The sequence below is a fragment of the Salvelinus fontinalis genome, chromosome 40, assembly GCF_029448725.1.
Source record: "Salvelinus fontinalis isolate EN_2023a chromosome 40, ASM2944872v1, whole genome shotgun sequence".
Lineage (NCBI taxonomy): Eukaryota > Metazoa > Chordata > Actinopteri > Salmoniformes > Salmonidae > Salvelinus > Salvelinus fontinalis.
In genome coordinates this window covers 30,240,865-30,268,685 of record NC_074704.1, presented here as the reverse complement: position 1 = coordinate 30,268,685, position 27,821 = coordinate 30,240,865, and the positions used below count along the sequence as shown (strand labels likewise).

The following is a 27,821-nucleotide window of genomic DNA, read 5'->3' as shown; positions in this document are numbered from 1 at the left end:
GGGTCGTCATATCCCAACTCCCCCTGAGACACCCGCAGGGAGTGGGGTCACAGCCAGGGTCGTCATATCCCAACTCCCCCTGAGACACCTGCAGGGAGTGGGGTCACGGCCAGGGTCGTCATATCCCAACTCCCCCTGAGACACCCGCAGAGAGTGGGGTCACGGCCAGGGTCGTCATTGTACAGCACCCCTGGAGGAATTAGGGGTAAGTGCCTTGCTCAAGTCACCCTTTTTCTCTCACCTTGTCGGCTCTAGTATCCGAACCAGTGTGAGTATGAGTATATGTATTCTACTGTATGTATGCTTGTGTGTGTGTGTGTGTGTGTGTGTGTGTGTGTGTGTGTGTGTGTGTGTGTGTGTGTGTGTGTGTGTGTATCTACAGTATGCATACTGTGAGTGTTGGCATGCTTACGTATGTATGTATTTGTGTGTGTGTGTATATGTACATATCATGTACGCATATGTATAACCCATCACTACTACTCACATGCTGTTAGAGTCGTGCTGGGTGTGTGTGCATGTGTGTGTGTGACAGAGAAAGAGAGAAAGAGTGTGTACGGTTCTACTCACATGCTGTTGGGGTCGTGCTGTGTGGCGGGGAGGCCGTTGACCCCTGGCATCCCTCCTCCCGTCCCGTCGGGGCCTCCCCCTCCTCCCCCTTCTCCTCCCCCGGGGGAGGGCGGCTCCATGCGCTGAAACATTAACGGTGTTCGGTTCTGTGTGAGATACAACATGGCCTCGGGCTGGCATCAGACACACTCAGGCAGGGACACACACAGAGGAAAGGAGAGGATGCACCGCAGCATGCTCCCACCAGGTGGCACAATTGGGTAAAGTAATGGTTTAGAGGTTAGAAGTTGCCTAGAGTGGGAAATTGAAGCTCTGGAGAAGGGCGGAGGGGCAGGCTTTTGTTCCAGCCCAGCACTAAGTATAGATAATAGTCACCACTAAACTAGCTTCAGTTTTTCAATACTAGCCACTAACAATTTAAAATTCTTCCACTGGACAGCTGAAGCAAGTCACACAATGTTTCTTGAAAAATGACCCTTTCTAGTTGGTTATTATTTAATTGGTGTCTAAACTGAGGACTCGCTGATTATTTGACTGAAACAAATACTTTGGTCCTCCAGAGCTAGAATTGCCCACCCCTGCTTTAACCACAGATCTAGGATCAGATTACCATAACCATCTGATAACCTTCACCATCGGGAGAATTAAGACCTGATCTGATCCTGTGTCAGTCAGAGCTTAGTGGCAACCAGAGCCATATATTTAAGCAATAAGGCTCGAGGAGGTGTGGTATATGGCCAATATACCACGGCTAAGGGCTGTGTCCAGGCACTCCGCATTGTGTCTTGCATAAGAACAGCCCTTAGTTGTGGTATATTGGCCACATATCACAAACCCCAGAGGAGCCTTATTGCTCTTATAAACTGGTTATCAAAGTAATTAGAGCAGTACAAATAAATGTTTTGTCATACCTGTGGTATACAGTCTGATATACCACGGCTGTCAGCCAATCAGCATTCAGGGCTTGAACCACCCAGTTTAGAAACGTATATATACCAGGGTTAGGGTCAATTCCATTTCAATCAATTCATAAAGTTCCAATTCCACATGTTCCTCATTGAAAAACATTGCAGAGAATTGGGATTTCACTGTACTTCCTGAATTGACTGCAATTGAAATGGAATTGACCCCAACCCTGATATATACACACAGTGCTTTCAGAAGGTATTCACACCTCTTGACTTTTTCCACATGTTGTTATGTTACAGCCTGCATTTAAAATGGATTACATTCAGAAGTTGTGTCACTGGCCTACACACAACACCCCATAATGTCAAAGTGGAATTATGTTTTTTGAAACTTTCATAAATGAATACAAAACTAAAAGCTGGACTGTTATGAGTCAATAAGTATTCAACCCCTTTGGTATGGCAAACCCAAATAAGTTCAGGAGTCAAAATGGGATTAACAAGTCACATAATAAGTATTCAAGCCCTTTGGTATGGCAAACATAAATAGGTTCAGGAGTAAAAATGTGAGTAAGAAGTCACATAATAAGTTGCATGGACTCACTCTGTGTGCAATAATAGTGTTTAACATGATTTTTGAATGACTACCTTATCTCTGTACACCAAACATACAATTATCTGTAAGCTCCCTCAGTCGAGCAGTGAATTTCAACACAGATTCAACCACAAAGACCAGGGAGGTTTTCCAATGCCTCGCAAAGAAGGGCACCTATTGGTAGATGGGTAAACATATATCCCTTTGAGCAAGGTGAAGTTATTAATTACACTTTGGATGGTGTATCAATACACCCAGTCACTACAAAGATACAGGCGTCCTTCCTAACTCGGTTGCCGGAGAGGAAAGAAACTGTTCAGGCATTTCACCATGAGGCCAATTGTGACTTTAAAACAGTTACAGAGTTTAATGGCTGTGATAGGAGAAAACTGAGGATGAATCAACAACATTGTAGTTACTGCACAATACTAACCTAAATGAATGAGTGAAAAGAAGGAAACCTGTACAGAATAAAAAATATTCCAAAACATGCATCATGTTTGCAATAAGGCACTAAAGTAAAACTGAAAAAAATGTGGCAAAGAAATTCACTTTTTGTCCTGAATATAAAGTGTTATGTTTGGGGCAAATCCAACACAACGCATCACTGAGTACCACTCTTCATATTTTCAAGTACAGTGGTCGCTGCATCATGTTATGGGTATGCTTGTCATTGGCAAGGACTAGAGAGTTTTTTTTATACAAATGACCGGAATAGAGCTAAGCACAGGCAAAATCCTGGAGGAAAACCAGGTTCAGTCTGCTTTCCAACCGATATTGAGAGACAAATTCACCTTTCAGCAGGACAATAACCTAAAACACAAGGCCAAATATACAATGGAGTTGCTTACCAAGACCACGTTGAATGTTCTTGAGTGGCCTAGTTACAGTTTTTTACTAAAAGCGGCTTGAAAATCTTCGGCAATACTTGAGAATGTCTGTCTAGCAATGATCAACAACCAACTTGACAAAGCTTAAAGCTCTTAGAGACTTACCAGAAAGACTCACAGCTGTAATCGCTGCCAAAGGTGATTCTAACATGTATCGACTCAGGGGTGTGAATACTTATGTAAATTAGATATTTCAATATAAAAATGTTAATACATTTGCAAACATTTCTAAAAACATGTTTTCATGTGTCACTGTGGGGTAGAAAAAATATATACTTAATCAATTTAGACTTCAGGCTGTAACACAACAAACATGTGGAATAAGTCAAGGGGTTTGAATACTTTCTGAAGGCGCTGTATATGGCTCTGGAGGAAAATTCTACTTCCTCCGTCAAAACAGCTCCTCAGGAGTCCTTTTTGTTGTTTCGCCCATATATGGAGTGTGGCGGGAGCAGGGAGGTCTTCCATTGGCTGGTCTGTGGTGGTGTCGATGGCTACATGACTACAGATGCCGTCATGTTCATCCAAACCAAAAGCTAAAATGTTAACGGCTAAATGAATGGGTGTGAACCCGGGTTGTAGCGTGCTCGCTAACAGTGAGTTCTTCTGGGAAAATTAGTTTTAATATACTAACAAATGAAATGGGATATGGAGGATGAGGTACAAAACTAGTGCACTATTTTCCCTAGAAAGCACGTTCATGAATAACACTGAAGATTCACAGAGACGGTTTTGTTACATGAGCGTCCAATGGTTACATCAGGAACCTCAGCTCAACATCCAAACAACCAACCAGAGATGACGGAATACACAGACAGGAGCACACAGAGAGGGGAGAAGGGTTCTGGTTAGACAGGCCTGATGACAGTCAACCTAGATTGACCAATCAGGAAGGGTTTGAGAAGCCAAGGTCCCGCCCCCCTCCTGGAAGAACAAATCGAGTAAGAGGGACGAGGGGATGGATGGACAGACAGATAGACAGGGAGAGAAAGACGGAGGGAGAAGGAGGGAATATGCAAAAGAGTGATAGAGGAGTGACATAGATAGTGAGTGATACATAACACAATGTATAGAAAGGTACAGACCTGGGGCGGGCACAGAGAGACATGGTAAACAGTGGTAGAAAGACACATTACAACAGTGAAAAGGCAGGCAGTAAAACAGTGGTAGGAAAAGACAGTAGGAAAGACTGTATATATATACATATATAAATAATAAACTATATCAATTGGAAAATAGATTAAGACATAATGAAAGGTAGTATAACAGTTGTAGGGAGGAGGGAAGGAGGGAAGGAAGGAAGGATAAAAAGAAAGACAGAGTTAAGGAAAGAAGGTGGGAAAGATTGAAGGAGAGATGACGGGAAGGTGCAAAAGATTGAAGGAGGGAATAAGGAGAGAAGAGCAGGAGTGATGGACATAAAGAAAGGAATTAAGAAGGGGAAGAGTACCACTGAGAAATGAAAGAGGGAAGAAGGGAAGGAGGGATAGACAGAAAGACATAGTTTGTCGTTGTGCACCACAGGCCAGCTGGTGATGTTGAGAAGGAGGAGCCTGTCTGGAACTGGACAGTCAGTGCAACCAATGAGATGACAGCATTCAGGAGGATCATACCAACTCATAGACGGGGTCTAAAATATCGTACACTCCATTCACCTAGGGCCCGATTGAGACTTGAGATAAGTAGACTTAACATGGACTTAAGTCAATAAAACATGGACATAAGTCAACATTTTTGACTTAAGTCCATGTTAAGTCAACTTATCTCATGTCTGAAAAACGCCCCTACTGAATACCCACAGATCCTTAACCCCGCCTCATGGACTTGATCTTGGATAGAATAAAACGGGTGCCAATTCTGTTTCTTAAAATCTCCAAGAAAACATCTAAGAAAGGTTGATTTTGGGGTGAACCATTACTTTAACTTCAGCCTCCAAAGGCAGATAGAAACCATTAAAAGCTGTGGATTGCAGCACTGGAGCCACAGGAGCAACGGGGTATCCCGGGGAATGGAGTAATGTGGAGCCACAGGAGCAACGGGGTATCCCGGGGAATGGAGTAATGTGGAGCCACAGGAGCAACGGGGTATCCCGGGGAATGGAGAAATGTGGAGCCACAGGAGCAACGGGGTATCCCGGGGAATGGAGTAATGTGTTAGAGAAACAGTGGACATCACATTAAGAGGTAGCGCATTTACACAGCATTCATAGACAACAGGAGTGCATACGTACATTGGCCATGTTGTATCATTATTATTCATATCAATTTCAAACAACACAGTTTAAAACATCTCCCCCCTTCTCCTCACCACGACACCATTTATCCCCCCATGCTTAAAAAGGGGAGGGGTTCAAAGAAGGCCTTAAAGGGGCAATCTGCGATTGAGTTTTATTGTTTGAACTGCAGATTGCCCCTTTAAGTAAATATACAAGTGGTGGGTTTGATGGGGGTAAAGTAATGGGTAGGAGGGGGGTATAGTAATGGTAGAGTAAAGGTAAAGAGATAGCAAGTGGAAGAGCCAGGCCGGGCGTCAGCCTACGATAGCCATCCATCATGCTAACTGGGAAACAGGCAGAAACAGCCTGGTGCCGGAGTAGAGAGAGAGAGCTAACTGGAGTTAGCATGCTACAGGGGTAACCCAGGACCCGGCAGAAACAGCCTGGTGCCGGAGTAGAGAGAGAGAGGTAACTGGAGTTAGCATGCTACAGGGGTAACCCAGGACCCGGCAGAAACAGCCTGGTGCCGGAGTAGAGAGAGAGAGGTAACTGGAGTTAGCATGCTACAGGGGTAACCCAGGACCCGGCAGAAACAGCCTGGTGCCGGAGTAGAGAGAGAGAGGTAACTGGAGTTAGCATGCTACAGGGGTAACCCAGGACCCGGCAGAAACAGCCTGGTGCCGGAGTAGAGAGAGAGAGGTAACTGGAGTTAGCATGCTACAGGTGTAACCCAGGACCCGGCAGAAACAGCCTGGTGCCGGAGTAGAGAGAGAGAGGTAACTGGAGTTAGCATGCTACAGGGGTAACCCAGGACCCGGCAGAAACAGCCTGGTGCCGGAGTAGAGAGAGAGAGGTAACTGGAGTTAGCATGCTACAGGGGTAACCCAGGACCAGGCAGTGCTCATTGGGAGGGTTCCAAGGCGGAGGAGCATGATGTGGGAGGACGAGCGAGGGAGCGTTGGGGGGGCAAGGGGGAAACAAAGGGCTAGGGGGTTGACAGACCAAGGAGGGCAGTGATGGAGGTCCTGGAAAGGGTGCAAGGGGGCCAGGAAACGGGGTCTAGCGAAGAAGTGGGTTTGAGGTCATGAGGATGGGTCTGGAGGGAAGGGAGGCTATGGAGGTCTGGAAAGGGGAGCTATGGGGGCAGGAATTAGAAAGGGGGTGCTGGGGTTTGAAGGACCAAGAATATCAGCCATGGGGTTTCTGGGTGGTGGGTAAAGGCAGGAGGAAGAGTTGAGGAGCTAAAGGAAGGGGAGCTGAGGGGGCTGGATGATTTGGGGTTCACTGGGGTGTGGGAGCATGGGTGTTTGGAGGCAAGAGAGGCTATGGGGAGCTGGACAGGTTTGGGAAGGGGATCTAAGGGGGAAGGAAGAGTCGGTTCTGGGGTGTTTTTTGGAGGTCACGGGTGGGTCTGGGTCTAGTGGGTACCTGCTCCTCGCGTAGGGCCTGGAGCTTCTTGGCCTTGCTCTGTCTGTAGTACTCCATGATCATCATGGCAGCGTAGATCTTCCCCACCGTCAAGTCTGTGGCTGCTGAGAGAGGGACAAGTTACCCTGCCTCGATTAGACCACAATGTGGATGGGACCCTGAGCCGTGAGACGAGAGAGAGGGGGATGGGAGTGGGGGACCGACCATGCTACGACACCACACACACATACAGACAGTTGCGGGCACTAAAAAGTTAGGTCGTGTTGTATTGGTAGAACAATTGCTGCCAACGTGTGGACAACACTTCACTCTATTTCTCCTAACGGGAGGTTTGGTTTTTAGAAAACATTTCAGTGGCCGCGACTGTAGGGTACATCTCAAAGTCCTTGATTCGTCTTCCTCCTTTAAAAAATAGCTTTGAAGGAAAATATCCGAGGTTCCACCCCTCAGACCTTCTCTTCCAATACGTTTTGAGAAAGAGCCAATGATTCAATGACTCAAGAATCAAGGATGAAAGGAATCAAGGAAACACTTTTTAGATTCACCCTACATTCATAACACACGGTGACTGCATCAAATGACACCATGTACACGGAAATACACGACTTATTACCCATAAGGTTGTGGTTGAAAGTAGTGCACTATACTATATATTAGCCCCTCTATAGGGAATATATGCATTATATATGCACTATTAATAGCAGTATATATGCAATAATATACACAATGGTATGTACTATACAGGGAATATGGTAATGGTGTCATTTGAGATTTGCCTGCAGATACAAGTACAAGTACAACCAAATACAACACATATACAACATATTTACAACACTGTACAGTATACAACATATTTACAACACTGTACAGTATACAACAGAGCTGATAGTCTTTTCACAATCAGTTATTTTCTGTCTTTAACTTAAATATTCTCTTTCACTTTAATTTGAACAGGCACATTGCTTAAACGTTTCCTAGGGAGGACTATATAGTTATTTCACGTTGACCATAGATCATCACTTCACCTCAATCCTACGCCTGAAGAAACAGGAGCTCCATTTTTCTCTCCAAAAACTCTAGATTGGCACCCAGAATTTGGATGATCCAGATAACATTAAACATGAGGAAAAACATGGAGCTTTGTTTGACAGTAAAATCCACCTCTTTACTTTGAAAAATAAATGATGATCTATTCCCAGAGAAATGGCTTGAGGTCCCACAGCATATCAACTTATTAAAAAGTATAATAATACTTTATAATAATAGTAATTGTTAGTGCAATACTATGGAGTACTTCATCAACATTGCATGCTGCTCTACTTTGAGTGAAGTATAACTTCAAATGAATAAATTCAAGTTATATTTAACACCAAGGCAGCATGCTACACTACACTGTGTGTAGAACATTTGATCTCTTCCTTATTATAATAATAACACTGTTGCTATACTATACTACTACTACTACTACTACTATAGGTCTATACTTCTACTAGTATAACAGGACTCTCACTAAGCCTACGTTGAGGCCCAAACTCCCTGTAGTGAAAAGACTTCTATAGAGGGTCTATAGCAGGCACCCCCTGATGCAGGAACTGGCCCAGTGGGGGTAAAGAAGGGATTGCGTGAGTGTGTTTACGTTTTCTAAGAACTGTAAGTAGGGAGAGGTGAGGATGTGCAGAGGGAGTTATGGTTGTACATGTGTGTGTGTGTGGGGTTGTGTGTATGAACATGAGTGTGTAGAAGTAGGGAGCCGGTCCGTGGTGGTCCTGATCAGGGGGGGCGAAGCAGTGGGTGACTACGTTTAGTAGAAGCTGTCCTCTTGGTGAATTGGTGATCGTCGGACACACTTACACACACACACACACACACATCGTAGTGTGTGTTTTACGTGGTGTAACTTACACTTGTGTGGCGTGACCAGCAGGTCTAGGTTCTTCTGAGAGAGGTTGGGCCAAATGGCCATCATTTCTTTCCTTAGCTCAGCGTCCATCTGATGTTTGTCAGCTCCTCCTGTGTTGCCCAACACACACGTCAAGACACACACACACACACGTGGGCATACGCACACGCAGGTACGCAGGAAAGCACACACACAAGCGCAAACACACGTACGCACACGCAGGCAGCAGAGCAAGTCCACACACACACACGCGCACACGCACGCGCGCACGCACGCACACACACACACACACACACACACACACACACACACACGTGCACAAATATGCATGCAAAAAAACGCGTTATCCAGCCACACATGTACACATTCACACAAACAAAAAAGATTTGTATTAATCCACAACTTCCTGAGCATTTATAAATGTTTGGTATATCACCACTATCTGGAAGGACAGGACTGATACCATACCTATGGTAGGAAGAAAAGAAAGGGAGAAAGGAAGAAAGAGAATGAAAGAAAGACAGACAGACAGAAAAAGAGAAACAGAGAGAGGAAGAATAAAAGCAAGCAAGAAAGAAAGAAAAAGAAAGAAAGAAAAAGAAAGAAAGAAAGAGCGGCAAGAAAGAAAGAAAAAGAAAGAGAGAGTAGGGAGGGAAAAGGTAGGAAACAACACATCAGAATGGCATTGGCAAAAATAGTAAAAAAGGACAGCTGAAAAAGTTGAGTAGATAAAGAGAGACAGAAAAGGAGAAGTGTTGTACCCTTGGCAATCTTGATATCGAGCGCTGTCCGAATCAGAGCCATGAGAGTGGAGTTGAAATGCACTGAGTTGTCCTCGGCAACCGGCAAGTCCATGCGCAGCAGCCTCTGTGGAGAGCCAATCACGTGGAGAGGTTGAGAAAAGAGAGCGTGTACATGGTAGGGGGTGGGGTATGAACCTCCAGGTAAGGGGAAAAGGGAGGGGCCAAGATTGAGGGAGCTCGATAGGGCAACAGCCAAAAAAGATTAGGTTTCAGTGTCTGTGATCTTATCTACTTGTTTTATTTAGCCAGGTATATGTTCGACTCTGTCTGTCTGATTCTGAAGACACAGACATTTGGTGCAATTCAGTTTCACCTCACAGTTCACGGAGGGAATTGAAATCCAATTCATGAATTGAAAGAAATCCTCATAGAAAAAAAAAGTCAATTTCAATTCATCTCCCGAAGTGACTGAATCTAAATGGAATTTAACCCAACCCCACTTGCAGCATCTTGATTGTCAGAGGTCTGTGTTGTGTCTGTGTGTGCTAAAGGACTTTGTCATATGTAGTAACCACAGTATGATTTCCAAACTGTAAAACTGCCTTTTCCAAAGGAAACAGTGGAAAAGTACTTCCTGATTGTCTCCTGATTGACAAGTGATACTCAAACAACTACACATTTATCCAATGGGCCGTCTGCTACAGAATGAGCGACTGCGGAAGCCAAGAGCCACACGGCACCACAATGGCCGACGACCAACTGCCCCAACCTATGCCCATGTTCCCTAATAATGTGTGAATGCAACGGTACGCATTCACGCATCTTATTACACACACATGTACACATACAACCCCCTTTACCCTCCCACTAACACACAGTATATCAACAGAATATACTGGAATAGACTGCAAGACATAACAGTAGTATCACTGGTGTAGTTGTACTACTCTTCATCAGGAGACTAGTGTGTTTTATCAAGGCATCTGCTATAGAGCTCCCCCTACCTGTATGGAGGTTCGCTACATGTTTTTGATTGATATCTTTCTAAACAGGTCAAACCAATGGATGAACTGCTAGATAAAAGAACAAACCCAGGGTGGCTGTTTCTTCACATCTATTAGTCGGTCATCGATTGGCTTGACCTCTGAACATGAGCGTTGGGTACTCACGTAGGACGGGCAAGCACGTGTGACACCATGTTAGTGTGTGTGTGTGTCATGCCCGAAAGCGTGTGTGGCACCAGTCGTCGCAGCCAACATCCACAGCCTCCAGGTGTCCATAGCAACAAGCCATGCAACAGAGAATGCAACGGACACATGCTTTTCCCAACACCCCCCAGATCCCCGGCATTCAACATACCTCCACAAGCAGCATGCCCCCCCCCTCCCCCCTCCCTGGGACAAGCAGCATGCCCCTACCCCCCCCCCCCCCCCCCCCCCCCCCCCCCCCCCTCCCCAGGACAAGCAGCAGTGCAGCCGCGCACGGAGAGCATCATCATATTAGCTTTGATGGATTCATGGGATATCTACTTATCGATCCCTTTGATTTGCTTTATTTTCTCTCTATGGTTTCCTACAGAGCTATGCAGGCTACATGAAGAGTCCTTAGTGTTAGTCTTTTAGACATGATGCAAAGGTCCGGATTGGCAGATCAGATCTCTCTCGATGCTAAACGGTTGTCAGTTAAAGATGTTTAGTAAGAACATTCCCTGAAAGAAGAAAATCATAAAAAGAGGAATGATTTGTTTTTGACCAACCAGATGTTGGGCTACTGTATATAGGGGAGAAGTGGTAGTAGAAGTTAGTGGCGTTAGAAGCACAAGGTTCCTATAATGAGATGGAGCTACAGATAAAACAGGAGGTCGGGACAGGAAGAGGGAGCGCGATTGTGACGACATTGAAAAAGGAAAAACACGAAATCAAGACGATACGTGATTCAAGGGGAGAAAGAAAGAGAGGATGTTGAGAGAGAAAGAGAGAGAGAGAGAGTATAACAAGACAAGAGAATAAGACGAGGACTGAAACCATATCAATCTATCACCAAAAATGGCCAACCAATGGCCATATCCCAAACAAAGCAGGCCTTCCTGGAAAGTTCACTACCGTAACAAAGGTTAGAAAGGTCAAGCGTAAGAAGGAGGTCAAATACTACTCTTGGATTGACCAGTCCCAGGTGGGAGAAAGTGTTGTAGGGGTAAGGGTCTTTAACGTAAAGTCTTCTCTCAGGATTAGTGTACTAAAACAACGACAAGCTAGAATATAACCCACATAAGCCATCACAGCATCTATCATCGTTGTTATCCATGAACACTAGGCATTTCCATGAGTGACATACTGTATGCAATAGAGAATTGTTGGGCTGCATCCCAAATGGCACCCTGTCCCAAATAGCACCCTATTCCCAATGTAGTGCACTACTTTTGACCAGGGCCCATAGCGCTCTAGTTGAAAGTAGTGCACTGTATATGGAATAGGGTTCCATTTGGGACACACCCCTGGACAGAGTGGAGAGAAGGAGCAGGGAGAAGAGAGGACAGAAAGGACAGAGACAGACAGTAGGATAGAGGGATAGAGACAGACAGTTGGACATAGGGACAGAGACAGACAGTAGGATAGAGACAGCCAGTAGGAAAGAGGGACAGAGACAGACAGTAGGATAGAGACAGACAGTAGGAAAGAGGGACAGAGACAGACAGTAGGAAAGAGGGACAGAGACAGACAGTAGGATAGAGGGATAGAGACAGACAGTAGGATAGAGGGACAGAGACAGACAATTGGACATAGGGACAGAGACAGACAGTAGGATAGAGACAGCCAGTAGGATATAGGGACAGAGACAGACAGTAGGATAGAGGGATAGAGACAGACAGTAGGATAGAGACAGACAGTAGGAAAAGAGGGACAGAGACAGACAGTAGGAAAGAGGGACAGAGACAGACAGTAGGATAGAGGGACAGAGACAGACAGTAGGATAGAGGGACAGAGACAGACAGTTGGACATAGGGACAGAGACAGACAGTAGGATAGAGACAGCCAGTAGGATAGAGGGACAGAGACAGACAGTAGGATAGAGGGATAGAGACAGACAGTTGGACATAGGGACAGAGACAGACAGTAGGATAGAGACAGACAGTAGGATAGAGGGACAGAGACAGACAGTTGGACATAGGGACAGAGACAGACAGTAGGATAGAGACAGACAGTAGGAAAGAGGGACAGAGACAGACAGTAGGATAGAGGGACAGAGACAGACAGTAGGATAGAGAGACAGAGACAGACAGTAGGATAGAGGGATAGAGACAGACAGTTGGACATATGGACAGAGACAGACAGTAGGATAGAGACAGACAGTAGGAAAGAGGGACAGAGACAGACAGTAGGAAAGAGGGACAGAGACAGACAGTAGGACATATGGACAGAGACAGACAGTTGGACATAGGGACAGAGACAGACAGTAGGATAGAGACAGCCAGTAGGAAAGAGGGACAGAGACAGACAGTAGGAAAGAGGGACAGAGACAGTAGGATAGAGGGATAGAGACAGAAAGTAGGATAGAGGGACAGAGACAGACAGTAGGATAGAGGGATAGAGACAGACAGTAGGATAGAGGGACAGAGACAGACAGTAGGATAGAGGGACAGAGACAGACAGTGGGATAGAGGGACAGAGACAGACAGTAGGATAGAGGGATAGAGACAGACAGTTGGACATAGGGACAGAGACAGACAGTAGGATAGAGGGATAGAGTAGGCCAGAGGTAGAGAGACAGATAGTAGGTCAGAGGGACAGAGGGAGAGAGTAGGCCAGAGGTAGAGAGACAGACAGTATGTCAGAGACAGACAGTAGGTCAGAGACAGACAGTAGGTCAGAGACAGACAGTAGGTCAGAGGGACAGAGGGAGAGAGTAGGCCAGAGGTAGAGAGACAGACAGTAGGTCAGAGACAGACAGTAGGTCAGAGACAGACAGTAGGTCAGAGGGGACAGAGGGAGAGAGTAGACCAGAGGGAGAGACAGACAGTAGGACAGAGGGACAGAGTGTATGCAAGGGAGTGGGACAGTGGATAATGTTGGTGTAGTTGAAGCTGACAGACAAGTGGACGGAATGCAAATTAGGGGAAGAGGAAAGAGAGAGAGAGGGGATGGAGTGATACAGAGAGAGAGAGAGAGGGGGGAGGGAGTGATACAGAGAGAGAGAGAGAGAGAGAGAGGGGGGTGGGGAGTAATACAGAGAGAGAAAGGGGGGGAGTGATACACACATAGAGAGAGGGAGGGAGTGATACACAGAGAGAGAGAGGGAGGGAGTGATACAGAGAGAGAGAGGCGGAGGGAGTGATACAGAGCGAGAGAGAGAGAGAAAGAGAGAGGGGAGAGTGATACAGAGAGAGAGGGGGGGGGAGTGATACAGAGAGAGAGAGAGAGAGAGAGAGAGAGAGAGAGAGAGAGAGAGAGAGAGAGAGAGAGAGAGAGAGAGAGAGAGAGAGAGAGAGAGAGAGAGAGAGAGAGACAGAGAGGGAGCGAGAGGGGAGAGGGAGTGATACAGAGAGAGAGAGAGAGAGAGAGAGAGAGAGAGAGAGAGAGAGAGAGAGAGAGAGAGAGAGAGAGAGAGAGAGAGAGAGAGAGGGGGGAGTGATACAGAGAGAGAGAGAGAGAGAGAGAGACAGAGAGGGAGCGAGAGGGGAGAGGGAGTGATACAGAGAGAGAGAGAGAGAGAGAGAGAGAGAGAGAGAGACAGAGAGGGAGCGAGAGGGGAGAGGGAGTGATACAGAGAGAGAGAGAGAGAGAGAGAGAGAGAGAGAGAGAGAGAGAGAGAGAGAGAGAGAGAGAGAGAGGGAGCGAGAGGGGAGAGGAAGTGATACAGAGAGAGAGAGAGAGAAAGAGAGAGACGGAGGGGAAAGATATGAAGACAAACAGTTCAGAACTGCATTGACAGTAAAACAGGATGGGTGGAAAAAGCTCGGTCTTCTCAAAGGAAAGAAAGGGAAAAGATCAGGAGAAAAGACACAATAAGGAGAGACTGATAAAGACATGACTGTCTATCTATTTGTCAATTGTAATGGGAGTGAACACAAAGCCCAAATACTGTAGATTCACTGTCATTACAATCAACAAATAACAACTTCCTGTCAAATAATGTGGCCACTAATGTCTGTGTGTCATCATCCCCTCCCAGCTAAGGGCTGAAGATTGAAGTACGGTATACAGCAGGGGTGTCAAACTCATTCCACGGAGGGCCTTGTGTCTGCAGGTTTTTGGTCTTTCCTTTCAATAAAGCCCTAGACAACCAGGTGTGGGGAGTTCCTAACTAATTAGTGATGTTAATTCATCAATCAAGTACAAGGGTGGAGCGAAAACCCGCAGACACTCGGCCCTCCATGGAATGAGTTTGACACCTGTGGTATACAGTATATGTGTGTGTAGTCAGGAAATGAAGACCCTGTCTGAATTACTGTGTGTGAGAGTGTGTGTGTAGCTATGGTGCCATCCACAGGAATGAGAGACTCAGAGGACTCGAGACACACACCCTTCCCCGTCCTTCTGTACCCGCATATTTTAGTCTGTTCATGTGTGTGTGTGTGAGTGAGAGGGCCCTGAGTAATATTCAGGCCAATACATGTCAGAGTGCCTACCGGCTCTCCAATGGAAGAAAAACTGCAGATAGATACCCATTAATATGTTAATAAATGTAAAACCACTCATACTGCCAGGGCTTATTTAAAATCATTTCAGTTTTTAACAAAAAAACATGCCTTTTGATGCCAAAACCAAGTAAATTGGTAATACGTTCCCAAATGTGGGCAAAACCAGAGAAATGTGTGTATGTCCCCAAATGTTGGCAAAAGCAGAGAAATGTGTGTTATGTGTGTAAGGAGTGTGTATAGGTCCGTGCAGGGTGCAGAAGGGCAGACAAGGCTTCCTCCGTTCCCTTGCTCCTGTGGCTTAGCGTATCTGGAGGGTCGCAGGGACTCACTATCATTTCCCTATCATTCTACTTCACGACCATCCAGCCCTCCCTCCGTTCATCCCTCCATCCCCAGTTCATCCCTCCCTCCGTTCATCCCTCCATCCCCAGTTCATCCCTCCCTCCGTTCATCCCTCCATCCCCAGTTCTGACCGATAATAAAACACAGTGCTCACCATCACACCACCACTAACAGACAATAATGACAGCGCTGAGTTTTAGGAGTTTGGAGGGGCGATCCCACAAGGGAGGGGGGAGGAGGGAAAGGGAGGGAGGGAGGGAGGGGGGGAGTCTACCTTGTAGGCGACCCGGGCAGGGCACCTCTTCCCCAGGCCTAACGGTGGACACATGTGCCTGAGCATCTGATACATGTCATTGTAAGTGATTCGGCCGCTGTAGTAGTGGTAGTAGGCCCACCCGGACACACACACACACACACACACACACAACGACAAACGTGGACGGACAACCAAGAAATGAAAAACCGATGAGGGTGTGGGGGGTGGAGGAGAGGGAGTTTGGGTTGACACAGGAACGAGAGGTGCATGGGGTGGAGGAGAGGGGGGGGGGAGACGAGAGGAGAAAGGAACAACAACAAAAGAAAGGGGGAAACAAATACACAGAGGTTATTGTTTCGTCGGAAGAGTGGTTACGAGAGGGGAGAGAGAGGGGAGAGAGAGGGGAGGTTAAGAAAGATAGAGACTCAGCTCTGGTTGGCTATCTCGGGGGAGAAGAGGGGGAAGAGAGGGAGGAGAGAGGGGGTGGGGGAGGTGTAGTTTTAGTATAAGTAGCTATAATAACACAGCGTTCTATGCAAGGAGGTAACAGGGGGTGTCTCCTCTCGTATAGAACGTGCAGCGGGGCTTCTAGCAGGCAGGAAAAGCACTGCTGCTGGGGTGGTGATGTCACAAGTGGTAAGTCATGTCAATGCAGCTCCTTTCACCCCCCAACGAGGGTTGGACAATTCTGGGACCTTTCCTAAATTCACAGGTTTTACAGAAATTATGTTTGGAAGATTCCCGGAATCAGCAGAGAACCAGGATTGCTGGAGAACCTGAGAATTTTGGGAAAGGTCCCGGAATTTGGCAACCCTTCCCCCAAACCCCTCCCAAACCCACCCCCTCCCACCATCCGGACCCCCCCCCATTCTAGAACAATGCACGATGCTAGAACCCTGTTGTACCATGGTCATGGTCAGATAGACAGCAAGCACAAACCAAGAAAACACAATGGTTGGATTTTCTTGTGTCTTGTGTCGTTGAGACAGTATTGACTCCAGGGTTGGGGTCAATTCTATTTCAATTCAGTCAATTTAGGGAGTCATTTTTCTCACTGAAACGCATGGAACTGGAATTGGAATTTCAGTTTACTTCCTGAACAGAGAGAATTGAAATGCAATTGACCCCAACAACCTGGATTGACTCATTGAAAAATATGCAAGTAGTGAATCGTTTGTAGTAGTGAATCGTTTGTTGTAGTGAATTGTTTGTCGTAGTGAATCGTTTGTTTGTTTAGTGAGTACAGTACAGATAGCAAGTGCAGTGCACGCCTACAACATCATGCTTCAGACAGTTGCTACTAAAACAGGTGTGGTGTGTTCTGCATTGTCCCAAACATTCTCCTCTATCATAATCAAGAATGCATACCAATATTAATAAGAAAACCAAAGCAAGATGGTGACCGTGGATGACTACAAACCAAACCAAACCAAAATCTAATAAGAAATGACCATGAAGAAGTGATAAAGGAAAATCAGAAAGAGAGAGAGAGCGTAACATTCATTCCCAAGTCTCTGAGTGAGAGACAGAACGAGCAGGTTGCGTAAACGTTGTGTTATAGTTGGGTCCAAACCTTGCAGGCCACCCTATGAGGGCATTTCTTGCCCAAGCCCAGAGGAGGGGAGATTACTCTCAATAAACTGTACATATCCTTATAATGTATGCGCCCGCTGCAAGAAGAATATAGGGAGGTTAGAGGAGGAAGAGACACACTGAGAGAGAGAGAGATAGAGGGAGGGGGAGAGGGAGGATAGACAGAGTGAGAGAGCACAGAGGAGAACAAGAGTATAAATCAGTCTAACAAGCATGCACACATGGCACACACACACACACACACACACACACACACACACACACACACACACACACACACACACACACACACACACACACACACACACATGTTTTTCCACCTTTCTGATATATATATTTCTACATATAATCTACATAGATACTTCTACATATATTTTTCTACATTTAATTTCATACATAATTTAACATGTATTTTCTACATATAATTCCACATATAATCTACATACATAATTCAACATATATTTTTCTATTTATATTTTTCTACATATAAATCCACATATAATCTATATACATTTTTCTATATTTTCTCAAAGACATCTTTCTTCCCTGTCCATATCTTCTCCAACTACGTTGTAGTAAAAGCTGGATGGCTATCAGTACATTTTCAGAGATACATTGAAGAAAAAGAGAGAAATTTGCTTTCTAATGGACAATGCATTTCTCAGTATCAAAATACAGGGAGTGTATTTTTCTTGTGTTGCCATAAACTGCCAATGGTTGCCTATAGAAACATTAACCATGCAGCAATAAACCACAATGCAGACAATCTCTCTTCCTCTCTCTCTCTGCCCTTATCTTCTTTTACCATCTCTCTCTCCCCCTCTCTCTAGCTCTTTTAACCGTTACATTTGGTGGAACCGCACTTGGAGAGAGGCGCACACACACACACACACACACACACACACACACACACACACACACACACACACACACACACACACACACACACACACACACACACACACACACACACACACACACACATTGAGGGAGTGTTACGGCCGGGTAGTCACTGAGTTCACAGTACATAGATTTAAGGGCCTCCACAATATCAACACTTTGGAAACAGAAAGAGATAGAACGACAAAGGAGAACAAGAAAGACGAGAGACAGGACGGCTGGTTAGTTGGTCAGGTGAAGAAGCACCTGTTCCCTGTTAACTCCATCATCATCTTCATCATCAGTATCACTAAACTCCCACGTCCGTATGGTCAGTTTATTAAATACAGTTAGATAGAGGACTCATATTTGTATCTGTGCCTTTATGGTGTCTGTGACAGCAATGTCAAAATGGGTTAAATCCATCTACAGTCCTCTATCTAACTCTATGGTTTATTATCAGTTGAAATCGTCTCCTCTGTCACGTGACTGGTCACATGACTGGGGTCAGGTTTGCGCTTTTCAGTTAAGGGTTTCAGGTTAGAATGAGAAGCTAGGACAAAAGTGTATTAGGAGAGAAAGGCATGGGTTAGCTAGAGTTACTGTACAGTCAACAATGTTAATCATATGGATGATGCTGTGTCTGGATATCTGTATGTGCCTATTTGTAAGTACATTAGTCAAGTGTAAATGAACAAAACATTTTATTTAAACATTAATAGTCTGTACACATGTACATCGGTGATAGTGTCTACAGCAGTGTGTGTGTGTGTGTGTGTGTGTGTGTCTGTGTGCGTTTATGTGTGTGTGTGTGTGTGTGTCTGTGTGCGTTTATATGTGTGTGTGTGTGTGTGTGTGTGTGTGTATCTGTGTGTTTATGTGTGTGTGTGTGTGTGTGTGTGTGTGTGTGTGTGTGTGTGTGTGTGTGTGTGTGTGTGTGTGTGTGTATCTGTGCGTTTATGTGTGTGTGTATGTGTATCTGTGTGTGTGTGTGTGTGTGTGTGTGTGTGTGTGTGTATCTGTGTGTGTGTGTGTGTGTGTGTGTGACTCACCAGGCAGCGGGGTCATACTCGGCCCATATCCTGACGTACTCGTCCAGGTGATGAGGACCGAGTATAGACGAGTCTCTGGTCAGGTACTCAAAGTTATCCATGATGACAGCCACAAACAGATTTAGCATCTACACACACACACACATCGTCAAAACCAGATTCAGCATCTACACAGCAACAATTATTAGATACCAGAAAAATACAATTTCAAATGTTATGCAATACGGTAACATTACAAAGTCTGTGACCTGTTCATTGAGTTGCAAAAATCCCTTCAACATAGACCCAGTTATTACAGGCTGAAACAGATTGGATTGAAAATGAAAGAAGCATTTTTTATTTCTTTTTTATATACAGTATATATTTTTTTATTCCCTTTTTCTCCCCAATTTCGTGGTTTCCAGTTGTTAGTAGTTACTATCTTGTCTCATCGCTACACCTCCCGTACGGGCTCGGGAGAGACGAAGATCGAGAGCCATGCGTCCTCCGAAACACAACCCAACCAAGTTCTGCTTCTTAACACAGCGCGCCTCCAACCCGGAAGCCAGCCGCACCAATGTGTCGGAGGAAACACCGTGCACCTGGCGACCTGGTCAGCGTGCACTGCGCCCAAATTAAATTCAACATACTCTTCCCAGTGCCAGCCAGACTCAGAGCCATGTATGCAGCTTGCTAGCTAGCTAACCATTTAGCTAGTTAGCTTAATTCCTACCTTGCTTGCAATGGCATTGGCTATTAGCTAACCAAGCAAACCAGACGACAGGTTTAATAGGATGCAGCTAGCTAGCTTTCAATACGATTTGGGAGTAAGGGTCTAGGGGTTAGAGTCTAGGGTTTAGAGTCTAGGGGTTAGAGTCTAGGGTCTAGGGGTTAGAGTCTAGGAGTTAAGATCTAAGAGTTAGGATCTAAGAGTTAGGATCTAAGAGATAGGGTCTAGGAGTTAAGGTCTAGGAGTTAGGGTCTAGGAGTTAGGGTCTAGGAGTTAGGGTCTAGGAGTTAGGGTCTAGGAGTTAGGGTCTAGGAGTTAGGGTCTAGGAGTTAGGGTCTAGGAGTTAGGGTCTAAGAGTTAGGGTCTAGGGGCTAGGGTTTGATTAGTCCTCTTACCAGGAAAGAACAGAGGAAGATGAAATACTGTATGTGAAGGTCCTAGTGGGAGGGGCTAGGGCAGGTTTTCCCAAACTGGGTCCTGGGGCCCCCCCCTGGGTGCACGTTGTGGTTTCCCCCTAGCACTGCACTGCTGATTCAAATAACCAACTCATCATCAAGCTTTGATTATTTCAATCAGCTGTGCAGTGCTAGGACAAAAAAACAAAACCCGAATATGAGAAATGCTGGGCTAGGGGTTAGGGGCTAGGGGTTAGGGGATAGGGGATAGGGGCTAGGGGTTAGGGGTTAGAGGTTAGGGGTTAGGGGCTAGGGGTTAGGGGCTAGGGGTTAGGGGCTAGGGGATAGGGGCTAGGGGATAGGGGCTAGGGGATAGGGGTTAGGAGATAGGGGATAGGGGCTAGGGGCTAGGGGTTAGGGGCTAGGGGATAGGGGTTAGGGGCTAGGGGCTAGGGGTTAGGGGCTAGGGGCTAGGGGTTAGGGGCTAGGGGACAGGGTTTGATTAGTCCTCTTACCAGGAAAGAACAGAAGAAGATGAAGGAGACGAAGTATGTGTATGCGAAGGTGCTGCCACACTCTGGTTCTGTGTTCCCTGAGTCTGGGTCACACGTCTTACCCCCCAGACACGACAGCATGATGTCATGCCACGCCTCACCTGTCGCACTCCTGGTACAGGACACACACACACACACACACACACACACACACACACACACACACACACCGATGCATACACACAAACACACACATGAATGGACGCACACACACACACACACACACACACACACACACACACACACACACACACACACACACACACACACACACACACACACACACACACACACACACACACACACACACACACACACACACACACACACACACACACGTGAGGGAAAAAGAGAGAGAGAGAGAGAGAGAGGGTGAGGGAAAGAGAGAGAGCATCGATATTGAGAAAATGAGAAAAGGAGCATATGAAAGCAGAGAGAAAGACAGAGTGGAACACCCACCTGAATAGTAACATGAGTGCCATGATGAAAGTCCTGAAGTTGTTGTGTTCGTTGATGGCGCTGCCTTCCTCCTCGCCCAGTGCCAGATTACCAAACAACTACACACACACAGAGGTAACGGAAGGGATCATTTAGGGCTGAATTCTGACTGTTGACAACAATGGCATCAATAGAAATCATTTTCTGAATAAATGCTTTTTTACAGAGGCTATGTCAGCAGTACTCACCTGCATCCCAATGATGGCGTAGATAAAGAACAGCATGCCAATGAGGAGGCACACATAGGGCAGCGCCTACCGGTGGACACACAGGGAAGTACATTTTCAGTGTTAAGACTACAAACAGCTTAACTGCCCATATCAGACTGGACATAGGAAAGCAAAAGCTGTGTGTGTGTATGTGTGTGTGTGTGTGTGTGTGTGTGTGTGTGTGTGCATCCGTGTGTGTGTGTGTGTGTGTGTGTGTGTGTGTGTGTGTGTGTGTGTGTGTGTGTGTGTGTGTGTGTGTGTGTGTGTGTGTGTGTGTGTGTGTGTGTACCTTAAATGACTGGACGAAAGTCCAGAGCAGGATGCGTATAGTCTCTCCTTGTCTCAGTAGCTTGACGAGACGAGCCGCTCGAAACAGTCGAAGGAAACTCAGGTTGATGAAGTTATTCTACAGCAGCGATGTGTGTGTGTGTGGGTGTGTGGGTGTGTGTGTGTGTGTGTGAGGGTGTGTGATCAGAAGAAGAGAGAGAGGGAAAGAGACAATTATTTTCACTGAACTATTATCGCCCCTCTATCAAAAAGCCAATATCAAACCAAAACAAAGAGAGAGGAGGTTAAAAAGGAGAGAGAGGGCAGGTAAAAAGGAGAGAGAGAGGAGGTTAAAAAGGAGAGAGAGAGGAGGTTAAATAGGAGAGAGAGAGGAGGTTAAAAAGGATAGAGAGAGGAGGTTAAATAGGAGAGAGAGAGGAGGTTAAATAGGAGAGAGAGAGGAGGTTAAATAGGAGAGGGGATGTTAAAAAGGAGAGAGGTTAAAAGGAGAGAGAGGAGGTTAAAAGGGAGAGGGAGGGGAGGTTAAATAGGAGAGAGAGAGGAGGTTAAAAAGGAGAGAGAGGAGGTTAAATAGGAGAGAGAGAGGAGGTTAAAAAGGATAGAGAGAGGAGGTTAAATAGGAGAGAGAGAGGAGGTTAAATAGGAGAGAGAGAGGAGGTTAAATAGGAGAGAGAGAGGAGGTTAAATAGGAGACGGGATGTTAAAAAGGAGAGAGGTTAAAAGGAGAGAGAGGAGGTTAAAAGGGAGAGGGAGAGGAGGTTAAATAGGAGAGAGAGAGGAGGTTAAAAAGGAGAGAGAGAGGAGGTTAAAAGGAGAGAGAGAGGAGATTAAAAAGGAGAGGGAGAGGAGGTTAAAAAGGAGAGAGAGAGGAGGTTAAAAGGGAGAGAGAGAGGAGGTTAAAAAGGAGAGAGGGGAGGTTTAAAAGGAGAGAGAGGGGAGGTTAAAAAAGAGAGAGAGAGAGGAGGTTAAATAGGAGAGAGAGAGAGAGAAAGGAGGTTAAAAAGGAGAGAGAGAGGAGGTTAAATAGGAGAGAGGATGTTAAAAAGGAGAGAGGTTAAAAGGAGAGAGAGGAGGTTAAAAGGGAGAGGGAGAGGAGGTTAAATAGGAGAGAGAGAGGAGGTTAAAATGAGAGAGGAGGTTAAAAGGAGAGAGAGAGGAGATTAAAAAGGAGAGGGAGAGGAGGTTAAAAAGGAGAGAGAGAGGAGGTTAAAAAGGAGAGAGAGAGGAGGTTAAATAGGAGAGAGAGAGAAGATTAAAAGGGAGAGAGAGAGGAGGTTAAAAATGAGAGAGGGGAGGTTTAAAAGGAGAGAGAGAGGAGGTTAAAAAGGAGAGAGAGAGGAGGTTAAAAAGGAGAGAGAGAGAGGAGGTTAAATAGGAGAGAGAGAGAGAAAGGAGGTTAAAAAGGAGAGAGAGAGGAGGTTAAATAGGAGAGAGGATGTGAAAAAGGAGAGAGGTTCAAAGGAGAGAGAGGAGGTTAAAAGGAAAGAGAGAGGAGGTTAAATAGGAGAGAGAGAGAAGGTTAAAAGGGAGAGAGAGAGGAGGTTAAAAAGGAGAGAGGGGAGGTTTAAAAGGAGAGAGAGAGGAGGTTAAAAGGGAGAGAGGAGGTTAAAAAGGAGAGAGAGAGAGGAGGTTAAATAGGAGAGAGAGAGAGAGGAGGTTAAAAAGGAGAGAGAGAGGAGGTTAAAAAGGAGAGAGAGAGAGGAGGTTAAAAAGGAGAGGTCAAAAAGTTACATTATTCAAATGATACCAAAATCCAAACATAACACAACAGACCTGACTAGAAGCCAAAGAAACACACAACACAAAACAAAAAGTATGGAACGAAAAGAGTGTAAAAAAAAAGAATTAGAACAAAGAGAGAGAGAAAACAAAAGGAGAAAATCATAATTGAAAATAAATCAAAAACGTCATCATCCAATCCGGTAAAAGTAGAACGTTGTATATTTATTTTCTATAAAAACCAAATGCACTGATCTTAGGGGGGCAAGCAGGCAAGCAGGCCACAAGGTGTGGAGGTATTGGCATCCAACAGACAGGACGCACACACACATACACACTGCACTCGTCAACCGCACACACACACAGGAAGCTGTCACGGCTCGCCACTAAGTGATTGGCTGAGATTGGTCATGAGGTGTTCAGCATTCTGAACATATATACAGTATATACAGTATATATACTGAAGGGAGGCTCAAATTTAGAGGGCCGGCTTCCAGGACAGAGACTAGTTCTAGTCCTGGATTAAATACAATTCTCAATGGACAATCTCCTTGGAAAGTGCATTTCATTCCAGGACTAGGTCTCATCTGTGTCTGGGAAACCCTTCCAGAGTCTTAGATTGTTATTGGATTGTGTGTGTATTTCAAATATGTATGTCTTTCTCTCTAATCTATTAGCACAGCTGGAACCACAGTAATGATAATAATACAACATGTCATTTCTGCCTTTCAAGATACAACCTACTGTCTACCCTAGCCTCAGAATCTCTTGCGCGACGAGGTACAGCACTGTTGTTTGGCACAGGTCGGCGTGCAAAGCAGTAGTGGGAGGAAGACGAGGAGGAAGACAAGAAAGAGGAAGCTAGCATGCAGACAGATCCAGCTTCAATGCAGGCAATGGCATGGCGACACTATCGCAACTACCTTGTGTTGGGCAGGAGGCTGAAGAGCAGAGCGTCAGTGTAAGATGCTACAGCTGCATGCAGACCAGTGTTAGAGTATCCCTCTATCTGGTCAAGCAGAACAGAAGCCTTGGCTAGCATTCACACGTCCTTCTGGCAGCACGACGGTAAATGTGTGAGTGTCCGTGTGTGTGTGTGTGAGTGCCAAATCTATGCAGAACATAACAGTAACCAATTCATGTGCATTTGTGTTCATGATTGTGCGTGTATGTCTATGTGTGATTCTATTTGTATGTGTGTGTGTATGTACCTTTTATCCATGAACTAACCAATAGCGTGCCAGAAGGACCGGATCTTTCAACAGCTGCTGAGAGGAAGCCCACTGGAGTCATCAGGCACACACATGACTCAACTGCCAATCAGAAGGGCATGCACTTGGGTCAGAGGTCAAGGGTTAAAAGCAGCTAAGCCCAGAAGGTTGGGGGTGAAGGGTCAGGGAAGTCAGGAGGAGGGCGGGGCCACACATTGGCCAATGGGGATGCGAGTAGGTCTGAGAGATAAATGACAAACCAACCTCCTACATGTGGCAGGTAGATGTAGAAGGATGGAAGGAGCAGGATGGATACAGTGAGTGTCAGCGAGAGGAGTTGGTGGTGGTTTGGTGGTGGTTTGGTGTTTTTTGGGGGGCATGGCAACAGCACACCATCACACAACAGCACACCACACAGTCGGCGTCATGGATTGCATGGGACAACATGGGAGGGGATTCATAGTGCATTTCGATTGGATGGATCATAAGTAGGAAGTAGTAGTGGGGGCGTAGGACGCCAACAAAGCAGAGAGGTTGGTTTTTAAAGAAAGCATGTAAAAAGATAGAACAGGAAAAGGAATCATTATGAAGGTAGTTACAACATAGTTACAACATAGGTATAACATAGGTATAACATAGTTACAACCATAGAAATTTAATCTTTCTATAGTTACAACAAGGCCACAGAACTATGGAAGCACATTCATGCTCAAAAACACATTTTTTATTTGTTTTTTTTGGCATGAATCTGCTTCCATACAAAGCATCAGTCAACAACAACACAATTTGAGTGGTTTTGTTTCAGGCTATCCTCGACGTGACGTTAAGATCTACAGATGGAATCCGCAGTAGGGGGAAACAGCGCCACTGTCGGCCCCACGGCCGTTGTTATTGATTTTGTTTTGTTTGACGAAGCAAGGTGGAGAGCATTGGGAAGCGGCGCCACTGTCTGCCCCACGGTCGTCGTTATTGATTTTGTTTTGTTTGACGAAGCAAGGTGGAGAGCATTGGGAAGCGGCGCCACTGTCTGCCCCACGGTCGTTGTTATTGATTTTGTTTTGTTTGACGAAGCAAGGTGGAGAGCACTGTGGAAGCAAGGTGGAAAGCACTGGGGAAGCAAGGTGGAGAGCACTGGGGAAGCAAGGTGGAGAGCACTGGGGAAGCGGCGCCACTGTCTGCCCCACGGCCGTTGTTATTGAATTTGTTTTGTTTGACGAAGTAAGGTGGAGAGCACTGTGGAAGCAAGGTGGAGAGCACTGGGGAAGCAAGGTGGAGAGCACTGGGGAAGCAAGGTGGAGAGCACTGGGGAAGCGGCGCCACTGTCTGCCCCACGGCCGTTGTTATTGATTTTGTTTTGTTTGACGAAGCAAGGTGGAGAGCACTGGGGAAGCAAGGTGGAGAGCACTGGGGAAGCAAGGTGGAGAGCACTGGGGAAGCGGCGCCACTGTCTGCCCCACGGCCGTTGTTATTGATTTTGTTTTGTTTGACGAAGCAAGGTGGAGAGCACTGGGAAGCGGCGCCACTGTCTGCCCCACGGTCGTTGTTATTGATTTTGTTTTGTTTGACGAAGCAAGGTGGAGAGCACTGTGGAAGCAAGGTGGAGAGCACTGGGGAAGCAAGGTGGAGAGCACTGGGGAAGCAAGGTGGAGAGCACTGGGGAAGCGGCGCCACTGTCTGCCCCACGGCCGTTGTTATTGATTTTGTTTTGTTTGACGAAGCAAGGTGGAGAGCACTGGGAAGCAAGGTGGAGAGCACTGGAGAAGCAAGGTGGAGAGCACTGGAGAAGCAAGGTGGAGAGCACTGGAGAAGCAAGGTGGAGAGCACTGGGGAAGCAAGGTGGAGAGCACTGGAGAAGCAAGGTGGAGAGCACTGGAGAAGCAAGGTGGAGAGCACTGGGGAAGCAAGGTGGAGAGCACTGGAGAAGCAAGGTGGAGAGCACTGGAGAAGCAAGGTGGAGAGCACTGGGGAAGCAAGGTGGAGAGCACTGGAGAAGCAAGGTGGAGAGCACTGGGGAAGCAAGGTGGAGAGCACTGGGGAAGCAAGGTGGAGAGCACTGGGGAAGCAAGGTGGAGAGCACTGGGGCAGCGGCATCGAGGTCAAACTATTTGCAGTACATAACGCTGCAGTTCTGTCGCACAACATAACAACGTGTCGGCTGTTGTCAGTCATTTCTCCGCAAACGGACGTGGCCGTTCCACCAATTAACACATCCAGCTGTAATGCATTTAGCTCAGTGTCAGAACGTAGAGTAGGCCTGCTGTAGAACGTGACTACGCGGATAGTCTGAAACAAAGTGTACAGAACATTTAAACTACATCATGAATTCTTACCACTGCCATCCTACTACACACAGCGAAACATCTATCATATACAACACAGGATGAAGCACAATTACAAACACAAATATGTGGGAATAGACACAGACAAGCAAGACTTGACAACACAACAACACACACATAACATTGGGTTGGATGGCAATTTGAGTGTTCCAATAGACGACCTCCTATCCACCAAAATAATATCTTTCAGCTCATTGTAAAGACAGTGGGTGTGTCCCAACAACCTCTAGCTCCTCCTACTAGGAAGCACTAGCTCACTCTTCCCCACAATTGTAAAAGCATCAGATTTGTGTATGGATAAATTCAAGGGAGTGTCCACCAATGAAATCCATGAAGGGAAGTGAACAAGTGCACACTTCAGGAGGAAGGAGAGAGTATTGTGACGCACCCAGTGTCTTATTAATAAATCATAGATCAGGGGTAGACATTTACATGTTAGGTGTGTATGTGGTAGACACATGTACACACCACCACGTACTTACTAAGTCCCATCCCACTGCTAATTCTTACCACACACATAGCCTATAGTACTATGCCCCAAGACGCACTTACCCAAAATTCTGTCACCAGGATATCAGTGAAGCTTCCGAGCACGGAGACAAAATCAAAAATGTTCCATGCGTCTTTAAAATAATTCTGTTAGGGCACAGGAAGAGAAGACATATTTCAGCCAATCAGAGAGCAGAGAGACAGAGAAGTAACCAATCACATTTCTCCGACATCGGACAGGGACAGGAATGAATCCGCACCAGTCAATCACAATATTGTTACCGTGGTGACGGGGGGGAAAAAACAAGACACATAAACCAATAGCAGTGCAGAGAGACAGGGTGGTAACCAATCACATTGCTCCTCATGGAGGACAGCGACAGGAAGGAATATGCACTAGC

The 27,821-nt window shown here is 46.0% G+C and overlaps 3 protein-coding genes across 20 annotated transcripts in view; all 3 read right to left on the bottom strand.

Moving 5' to 3' along the window:
• LOC129839337 (voltage-dependent P/Q-type calcium channel subunit alpha-1A-like) overlaps nt 1-27,821 on the bottom strand; it is a 202,233-nt gene that overhangs the window by 28,427 nt on the left and 145,985 nt on the right. For 12 of the 17 annotated variants that reach the window (XR_008757004.1, XR_008757003.1, XM_055906687.1 and 9 more), the window contains 11 exons: nt 27,483-27,567; nt 21,664-21,782; nt 21,354-21,419; nt 21,127-21,224; nt 20,629-20,779; nt 19,010-19,137; nt 17,059-17,155; nt 9,268-9,373; nt 8,509-8,616; nt 6,607-6,710; nt 571-716 (listed from right to left, as the gene is read on the bottom strand). Coding sequence is in view for 15 of the 17 variants with exons in the window: in XM_055906687.1 (XP_055762662.1) it covers nt 571-716; nt 6,607-6,710; nt 8,509-8,616; nt 9,268-9,373; nt 17,059-17,155; nt 19,010-19,137; nt 20,629-20,779; nt 21,127-21,224; nt 21,354-21,419; nt 21,664-21,782; nt 27,483-27,567 (1,208 nt within the window). In the remaining 2 variants the exon portion in view is untranslated. Of the gene's footprint in view, nt 1-570; nt 717-6,606; nt 6,711-8,508; nt 8,617-9,267; nt 9,374-15,503; nt 15,601-17,058; nt 17,156-19,009; nt 19,138-20,628; nt 20,780-21,126; nt 21,225-21,353; nt 21,420-21,663; nt 21,783-27,482; nt 27,568-27,821 lie in introns of all 17 variants that reach the window. The other 5 variants (XM_055906682.1, XM_055906685.1, XM_055906689.1 and 2 more) reach the window with 5 other exon arrangements.
• Nucleotides 10,700-13,183, bottom strand: LOC129839341 (putative keratin-associated protein 4-16). The gene is made up of 2 exons (XM_055906706.1): nt 13,131-13,183; nt 10,700-13,094 (listed from the first exon to the last, which is right to left on the bottom strand). Exon 2 carries the CDS (start codon nt 12,683-12,685, stop codon nt 11,690-11,692), a length of 996 nt encoding a protein of 331 aa, XP_055762681.1. The 5' UTR covers nt 12,686-13,094; nt 13,131-13,183; the 3' UTR covers nt 10,700-11,689.
• On the bottom strand, nt 24,866-27,476 carry LOC129839339 (keratin-associated protein 16-1-like). 2 transcript variants are annotated; one of them, XM_055906699.1, is made up of 3 exons: nt 26,247-27,476; nt 26,021-26,176; nt 24,866-25,973 (listed from the first exon to the last, which is right to left on the bottom strand). In XM_055906699.1, the coding sequence occupies exons 1-3, from the start codon at nt 26,759-26,761 to the stop codon at nt 25,637-25,639; spliced, it is 1,008 nt and encodes a 335-aa protein (XP_055762674.1). In that variant the 5' UTR covers nt 26,762-27,476; the 3' UTR covers nt 24,866-25,636. The 2 variants fall into 2 exon arrangements, with proteins under 2 accessions (XP_055762674.1, XP_055762675.1); XM_055906700.1 differs by having other exon boundaries at nt 26,021-27,476.

Coding starts and splice junctions, on each gene's coding strand:
- LOC129839341 (XM_055906706.1), bottom strand. CDS start 12,685: ATGTCCAACTGTCTGTCTCTGTCCATATGTCCTACTGTCTGTCTCTGT.
- LOC129839339 (XM_055906699.1), bottom strand. CDS start 26,761: ATGACTGACAACAGCCGACACGTTGTTATGTTGTGCGACAGAACTGCA. Junction 26,177..26,246: donor ACAGTGGCGCCGCTTCCCCA/GTGCTCTCCACC, acceptor TTGCTTCCACAG/TGCTCTCCACCTTGCTTCGT. Junction 25,974..26,020: donor ACAGTGGCGCCGCTTCCCCA/GTGCTCTCCACC, acceptor TTGCTTCCCCAG/TGCTCTCCACCTTGCTTCGT.